Below are 9,118 nucleotides of genomic sequence, written 5' to 3'. Positions count from 1 at the left end.
ATGTGGCCTATAGATCGACTCGAAAAAAAAACACAAAAAATAAGTTTTCACTTCATCCCAAAATTATTATCTGATCATCACCGAAAATTATAGACGTTGTCCTTGACCATAACTGGAATCTCATGGAAAATTTCAAAGCGATTAGCGCTATATTTCTGTCCTGTAGTGTGGTAATGGGTTACTAAATAATATACGAATACGTAAGCACCTGTAAATATTTAAGTGTAACTCCCACATCCCAGTACATACGACAATAGAATTGGTATCAATTTAAAGGTCAACCACTTCTTTTGGATATACTATCAACTTCTCGGGTCTATGTCCTGGGCAATAAATAGGCCATAGAATACAAATTTTGTATTTTTTCACACAAAGGTCAGGGTCCATTTGACTCGTTAAATATTGACCAAACTTTATCAAAGCAGGCATGCTTATTCTTTAGCCCGATCCCCGATGTTAGAAATATTTTGAAATTAAAGCGTCGATTTGTTCAAATAATATTTGTAAGGGCTCACAGAAATATAAGGTTAAATTTTTAAATATTATTTTTCAAGATCTGAACAATAATTTTAGATCTTTTAAGAATATTTTGTTTTTGCAAAATAGTCAGGCTTAATCCCAGTTTGTTGTTTTTATAAAAAAACAACTATTTATTAGTGGGGAATGTATGGCATTGTCCGCCGAGGGGTAAGGCAGGGAAGACTATAGTTTCGGATCTCGCCACTGATCCTCATCAGTTCCCTTAGTTTTTTGTTGGGATATTCTCCCCAGAAGCTATTAATAGCTTCTTTACAAAAAACCTTTCAAACCCAAATGTCTCTTGTGACAATTCGAAGTTCTTACGTTACCAGCGATACGACCCCAATGAGAAGTTCGTTTCGTTGGCGCCTGACTTCGTGGTCAACAAGGCATTTACAGTCACTTTGTGACAAATGCACATAACGTTATGTGCATTCGTCACAAAGTGACGACACATAGCAGTGGGAAATGTATTGTAGTTGTCTGTAAATGCCTTGTTGACCACGAAGTCAGGCGCCAACGAAACGAACTTCTCATTGGGGTCGTATCGCTGGTAACGTAAGAACTTCGAATTGTCACAAGAGACATTTGGGTTTGAAAGGTTTTTTTGTAAAGAAGCTATTAATAGCTTCTGGGGAGAATATCCCAACAAAAAACTAAGGGAACTGATGAGGATCAGTGGCGAGATCCGAAACTATAGTCTTCCCTGTCTTACCCCTCGGCGGACAATGCCATACATTCCCCACTAATAAATAGTTGTTTTTTTATAAAAACAACAAACTGGGATTAAGCCTGACTATTGTGCAAAAACAAAATACAAATGGTATCCCAAATAACCCGCCAAACACTACTGATCTTTTAAGAATATTTTTTCAGTTACACTGTTAGAACTTTCCGAGCAATAAGAGTAGGTGTTTTAAGAATATTTTTTCAAAGAATATCCAAATCGCGGAGTTTTAAATAATATTTTTCAAGTACTATACAAGAATATTTGTTCAAGGACCTACACACGGCGTTGACTTTTAAAGAATATTTTTTATTTTTTTTAAGACTATCCAGAATGGATTTTTTAAAGAATATTTTTTCAAAGACTATCCAGAATGGATTTTTTAAGAATATTTTTTCAAAGACTGCAGACATGGATTTATTTAAAGAATATTTTTGCAAAGAGTATCCAGACATGGATTTTGGAGAATATTTTCAAGGACTTTTCAAGGCGTGCATTTTTTTAAAAATATTTTCAGGGACTTTCCAAAGTGTGGATTTTATATACAATATTTTTTCCAAGGCATGGTTTTTTATAGAATATTTTCAAATACTTTCCAAGGCTTGGTGTTTTAAAGAATATAGACATAGACTTTCTATGGCATGGATTTTTATACCCTACACCATGAAGTGGATTGTATATTATATTTATAATTTCGTTTGCAACACCGTGAAATAACCATCGGAGACCCCATAAATTATATATACTTTTGATCAGGATAAAATTCTGTATGTTGGAATCAGAATAGAGCTTTATTATTCCTTTGATGTTTGGTATTGCAAATGGAATATATTGGTCCATGTTTTTTGGTATTCCATGTTTTTTGATCCATGTTTTTTGGTATTCCATTCAAGCGTCATTCTGGTTATATCCATTTTCTGTGTTTAATCTTGTTTTATATGGGTCCCCGTTATGTTCAGCAGCCCTACGTAAATTATTGTATTGGGTCAGAATATTTGGCATAAGATATCCAGGTACTTGATTATGAAATATGGTTTCAAACACGTGAAACCATGTTAGAATAATACAAGGTAGGGCAGCTTGAGGTGAATAACAAAAAAGCAACTATGCACGTGTGGCCTCTTCTGCCAAAAATAAAATAAATATACGCAACAAGTGTTTGTTTTTATTTGACCTTTTTCAACACAAAACTAAAAACACGAAAAATGAATGAAAGGTTATGATTTCTCCAGTAGGGAATACCATAAAATATTTGTTTCATCCATAACTAAGTAATTACTTCCAGACGAACGTGTTAAAAACTTTATTTTCATTTTATTAAATTTGAATATATTTCAATTTATTTTGAATTAATTTGACATTGTATTCAAAACACAAAATATATACTTTTATTTGATGGAACAAGCCACTTTGAGAAAACATCACAGCCTTTTGCCATGTACAGACGAGTGTTGTTTGCTCTCTCATTCGTTGTTCGACCCTTAATTATGAAGTAATTACTTAGTTCCCCATACAAAATTGTCTGAGCGAACACCTACTTTTGTACGTTGTTCAATTCGAATCACTCTCTGAATCACCAAGAATTTTGTCCCATCTCTAACAATTGAGAGAATTTATCGAAAATAGATTAATTTTGACAGCATGAAAAAATTTTTAAAATTTTCAAACTTTTTCAGTAAAATTGAAAATTATGAATGAAATGTAAACAAAATTCTAGTTTTTTTTATATATGCAGAAGGATGAAAATTTTGTTGCCTACATGATGCAATATGCACTTCTTTCCCCTTTGTTCTAATTAGCGTAAAAAACGAGAGACAAAAGTGGGGAAACCCAAACAAAAATTCTCCAATTTTTTAAATGTGTCATTTGATTGAGAAAATATAAAAATGTATTAAAAACAACAACATTTTCAGAAAAAATGGAAAACATGAATGAAAAGTAAATAATAGCTATTTACTTATTCAGGAGAAAGACAATAATTTTTCTATTTAAATACATAGGTAATATACACAAATTTGAAAAAGAAAATTCTGATGACAGGAATTAAGAATAGTGTTGTATGAACGGGTTAATTCATGTAGGTAATTCTGAGAGCGAACTACGTTGTTCGAGTGCTCGTCAGAACATGGTATTACCGAAATACGTCGACGTACGAATTTTCAAAGTTGAAAAAATTCAACTATGACAGAACGTAGTTTTGTTTTTTTCTTTTGTTGAAAATAGAAACAAAATACAAAAAAAATATAATTTTTTCAAAAAGAATATGAAATATTTGAACAAATTTTATAATTTCCTAATTTTGTTTCGCGATTTTGTTTGGTTCGCTAAGAGAAATGAATTCGACATATTTGGGTAATACGGCCGTACAAAAAATTTTGCCATAGTAGGGATGTTGAATATTTGTGTATGCCTCGTTGAATTTTAGGTAACGTTGTAATATCTAACAACCCAAGACCTCAAAGCTCTTACGTCATGCGTTGCATTCTTATGTACAGTTTTTAGCATTTGTATTTTAAATAAAAATTCCCATACATTTTTCCCCAATTAACTCAATGGACCCCTTGGACTGCGCTCTCTATTTTAATTATCACAAAATATTAATTATAATTTTTATTTAATTTTTGTTATATATTTTTCAGTATTTTGATAAACGCTTCAGTCGTCGTATGCGTCTTTTTGGTGCTGTACTCTTCAATATTAAAACTGTAAGTAGAAATTAAAATGTGTAATAAATTTAGGTGACATAATTTTAATTATGTTTTTCATATTGCAGCTTTTATGGCTACCAATTGCGGTCTATGTTCCAGCCTTAACATTGAGTCAGGGTAAGTATTACAAAATATTAATATACAAATAAATTATGTTACATACTCTATTTATACTAAGTATCTATACTATATGTCCTATGAGGCCATCTGCTACAGAGTAGCTAACTTCAGAGGTTATCTAGTATAGAGTAGATGACTTGTAAGTAATTTGTATATAATTTGGCTTTGGAGTCATGTAGTCTATATTAGAAGGATTTTGAGTATACAATTCTTGTTTGCTATTTTTTCAGTCAGCGGCATTGAGTTGCATACAATTGTACCCATCGTAATTGTAATCTGCACATTTTATACCACTGTGGTAAGTATTGGTATAACAAAAAATACAAAATTCATATATTTATACCCTCCACCAGAAGTTGAATATTACATTAGTCATTGTGCACCATCAACAGCTTCTAATATTTGTTTTGGCCCCAATTTTCTTATTCCGATGTCCATAAGAGTAGTTAAAGTTCCGTCCGACTATCCTGTTGCGCTGGTTATATTTCCATTTGATTGAAATTGAAGTCAGGATAGGTCTATCAATATTTAAAATAGAGCTTTGCAATTTTGCACATACATTGCCAATATTCCTAGAATTTTTGGTATCGAATCTGATCGAACTTTTTGCATTAGCCCCATATGCAAGGTGTATTTAAAAAGGTATTACAACAACTATTTATATTAAAAAAAAACAAAATTATTGTTTTATTATACCCACACAAAACGTTGGTACAGGTTATTATAACTTTGTGCATATTTTTGTAACAGCAAGACACTTAGTTAGAGATAGACACATAGTTCCTTTTGAAACCAGTAAGGAAAGTAGTAAAGTCGGACGGGGCCGACTATATGATACCGTTACCATTTTGGGTATATTCAACAGATGAATCCTAACAGACGTCGCATTTTTAAAGGACCAGTAAAATGAAATAGGATCCATAACCATGTCATTCTGCAACCGATACTAAATTTTTCATTTGGTCAGATATAGAAGCTATATCTAAATCTGAACCGATATCAGGAAACTTAACACTCATCATTCTAGACCTAATTCATTACGCTGTGCCAAATTTCGTGCAAATCGAAAGATATTAGAGACTTTGGTACACCATTTACCTTAAATCGGACGAAAATATATATGGGAGCCATATCTAAATCTTAACCGATTTTTAGAAAATATAACACACATCTTTCTAGACTTGATTCAGTACGCTATGCCAAATTTCGTGCAAATCGAAGGATATATAAGGACTTTGGTGCACTATTTACCTAAAATTGGACGAAAATATATATGGGAGCTAAATCTAAATCTGATCCTATTTTCACGAAACTTAACACACATCATTCTAGACCTAATCCATTACACAGTGCCAAGTTTCGTGAAAATCGAATGATATATAGGAACTTTCGTACTCCATTTACCTTAAATCGGACGAAAATATATATGTGAGCTATATCTAAATCTGAGCCGATTTTCAGGAAATTTAACACACACCATTCTAGACCTAATTCATTACGCTGTGCCAAGTTTCGTGCAACTCGAATGATATATAGGGACTTTCGAACACCATTTACCTTAAATCGGACGAAAATATATATGGGAACTTTATCTAAATCTGAACCGATTTTCAGGAAATTTAACATACACCAGTCTAGACCTAATTCATAACGCTGTGCCAAATTTCGTGCAAATCGATGGATATATAGGGACTTTGGTGCACCATTTACCTTAAATCGGACGAAAATATATATGGGAGCTATATCTAAATCTGAACCGATTTCTCCCAATTTCAATAGGGTTCGTCCCTGGGCCAAATAAGTGACCTATGCCAAATTTCATCCAAATCGGATAACAATCGGCCTAGAAAGTTATTCTATGCATATTCTCAAAAGGAACCATGTGTCTATCTCGTTTTCTTTTGCCTGTTACAAACATATGCACAAAGACATAATACCCTGTACCCAAGTGTGGCGAAGGGTATAAATATGCATTGAAATTGGGAAAATTCGGTTCAGATTTAGATATAACTCCCATATATAGTTTCGATGTACCAAAGACCCTATATACCTTTCGATTTGTACGAAATTTGGTACAGCGTACTGAATTGAATCTGGAATGATGAATAGTGAGTTTCGGGAAAATCGGTTCAGGTTTCGATATACCTCCCATATATATTTTCGTCCGACTTTGGTGCACCAAAGTCTTTATATATCTTTCGATTTGCACAAAATTAGTGTACTGAATTGAGGCTAGAATGGCGTGTGTAATGTTTCGAGAAAATAGGTTCAAATTTAGATATAGCTCCCATATATATATTTTCGTCGGATTTAAGGTAATGGTTTGATTTTCACATTCGAAAATTTTCAGTATGGATTGATTTTTTTGGTATATCATCGCAATATTTTACCGCATTTTCAACATCATCCCATTTAGAACTGTATTTTTGGACGATTTAAAACAATCTTTGTTGTGCATCCATCATTTTAAAAATACTTATTTTGAACATTTTCCATTCTCCCTACGGTGAAGAGTATACAAAGTTTGGGCCGGACGATTTTCATACTGTCTACTTGTTTATTTCAAATTGTTGTTTCCTCTTGGTGGAGGCCGTGATGACGAACTTGACGAATTATTTAATTGTTTCTCTTTGCAATAGGGTGGCATACGTGGTGTTGTCTGGACCGATGTAATTCAGAGTTTCGTTATGTTTGGTTCCATGTTTGTTTTGATCATTAAAGGCACCATCGATATTGGCGGACTCGGAGTACTGTGGCAAAGGAATATGGAAGGAGGACGATTAAATTTTCCAGAGTAAGTAAACATTTAAAATATATTTTTTATTTATTCCAAATAAAAAATAATATGATATGCAGATTAACATTGGACCCAACCGTTCGCATGGGTATACTACCAGTTTTTATTGGTGGCACATTCTTTAAGCTGCAGAATACCTCGATTAATCAGCCAACCATACAACGCTTTATGTCCCTACTGAATCTAAAGAAAATCAAGCAAACTTTGTGGACCTTTTCCATTGGTCTGACTTTACTATATAGCCTTTGTATTTATGTGGGCCTGTTGGCCTTTGCCACATTCCATGATTGTGATCCGATTTCGACGGGGGTAAGTATTTTTTAGAAAATATTATGAAAAAAAAATAATTCCAAATTTATCTTCACAGCTATGTCATTCCCGTGATCAATTGGTCCCCGTATTGGTAATGAATGTCTTGGGTAAATTTCCTGGTATGCCGGGGGTCTTTGTTTCCGGAGTCTTTAGTGCTGCGTTGAGTTCACTGTCAACATATTTGAATTCCCTGGCCGCTGTGGTTTTGGAAGATTTTATTAAACCATTTTCTAAGAAGCCAATAAGTGAGAGGACAACGGGATTGATTATGCGTACCGTGGTTGTGGTTTGTGGCCTTAGCTCGATTGGTTTGGTGTATGTGGTCGAAAAATTGGGTATGGTGTTGCAGTTATCCGCAACACTGCAATCGATTGTTTATGGACCAATGTTGGGTATATTTACCGTGGGCATGCTGATGCCATGGTTAAATGAGAAGGTGGGTAGAGGGGTGAAACATAAAATGGATGTTTTCAAATAAATTCCTTTTTTGACAGAGTGTCCTGGCTGGCAGCATTTTCTCCTTCCTAAGCATGGCCTGGATATGTGTTAATGCCCAAATTGCCAATGTGACAGGATCTTTTCGTCATCCCAAGTTACCAGTTTCCGTGGAGGGTTGCAGTTATAATTTTGATATGACCAAATATTTGAATTCCACAGCGGAGTAGTAAGTTTGGAATTTATAAAAATATTAATTGTGTATTTAATAAACATCTCTTTTTCAGTTTACCTTCCCATGGCACTAATATTTATCACATTTCCTTTTTGTGGTACACCGGCTTGGGCGCCTGTTTAGTTATGGTGGCCTCAAATGTCGCCTGTTTGTTCTTTGGCTTGAATGACGTTTCGAAGTTGGATCAGAGACTTGTATCACCATTTATTGTTAAGTATCTGCCAAAGAAATACACCTATACTGAAGTGAAATTAGAAAATGTTTTGCCATTTAAAAATAGCAAATGAATGTATTATAGATTAAGTTACATATGTATATTGGGTATATTTAATTATAAAGTGAAATAAGTAGCAACTGCAATAAAGCAGATGGACTCAATGGGTCGAAGATATACAGTTTTTCATTTTCATAGAATTATAAAAATCGTTTTTCATGAAACAATCCATATATCTGGCTAATATGACTTGTGAGCTAAGAACGAACATGTTATACCCTCCTCCACCTGGTGTGCATTCAAAATTTCCCACATCGGTCGGAACCTTTTTATATGGGGACTATGTTATTGATTTATGTGAAAAAAATTCATGGTATGAAAAAATAATGGTCCAAATTACACACACTTATGTTTGGAAAACAGTAGTAAGTTCAACATACCGAAAATTAAATGGGACACTTCTATGGGGGATATTCCAAAAAAATTAACCTATATTGAAAAATTTCCGGAAAGAAATTTTTTATTCATCAGGAATCCGATATACAAATTACAGTCATTTCGATGAGAAAAATTGGTTAAAAAACATAATAATACCGAAAATGGGGCGGAATCTTTCTATGTGGGATATGCCAATACAATGACTGATAAAAATCTGAAAATGTGCGGAATCATTATATGGGGCTATATCAAAAGTAGGACTATAGAAAATTTTCCGCAAAAATGTGTTTTATCCTCTTGGAATGCCAAATTCCAGCCACTACAATGGATATATGCGGAATATGTCTTCAAAATACTGGCAATCGGGCGCTGCGCATTATGGGAGCTATGTCAAAACATGGACCTATATTTATCATTTTCTTTATGTGTGCCAGCCTTCAGAAACATTTGCATCAAATTCCATCGACATCGGTCTGAAAGTGCAACTAAAACCGCTAAAAACCGCGGATCAATATCACCACACTTTGGTATAGGGTATTTTCTTTGTGCATATGCATGTAACAGCCAAAAGGAAATGAGATAGACACATGGTTCCTTTTGAGAATATGCATAG

At 33.8% G+C, this 9,118-nt stretch overlaps 1 protein-coding gene across 1 annotated transcript; it reads left to right on the top strand.

Annotated features, from left to right (window-relative positions):
- Nucleotides 1-3,879: 3,879 nt before the first annotated feature.
- Nucleotides 3,880-8,140, top strand: LOC133326797 (sodium-coupled monocarboxylate transporter 1-like; the record flags this gene model as incomplete). The annotated part of the gene is made up of 8 exons (XM_061535407.1): nucleotides 3,880-3,951; nucleotides 4,020-4,071; nucleotides 4,305-4,372; nucleotides 6,714-6,868; nucleotides 6,931-7,180; nucleotides 7,239-7,619; nucleotides 7,678-7,847; nucleotides 7,906-8,140. Coding segments are annotated over 8 exons (1,383 nt in total), but the record flags the coding sequence as incomplete, so codon positions are not given.
- Between the last annotated feature and the right edge of the window lie 978 nt (nucleotides 8,141-9,118).

Source organism: Musca vetustissima, unplaced genomic scaffold (genome assembly GCF_032173495.1).
Source record: "Musca vetustissima isolate MV318-11 ecotype Yass unplaced genomic scaffold, APGP_CSIRO_Mvet_v1 utg354641, whole genome shotgun sequence".
Lineage (NCBI taxonomy): Eukaryota > Metazoa > Arthropoda > Insecta > Diptera > Muscidae > Musca > Musca vetustissima.
Note: the sequence above shows the minus strand (reverse complement) of the source record. Positions and strands in the feature narration are given on the sequence as shown.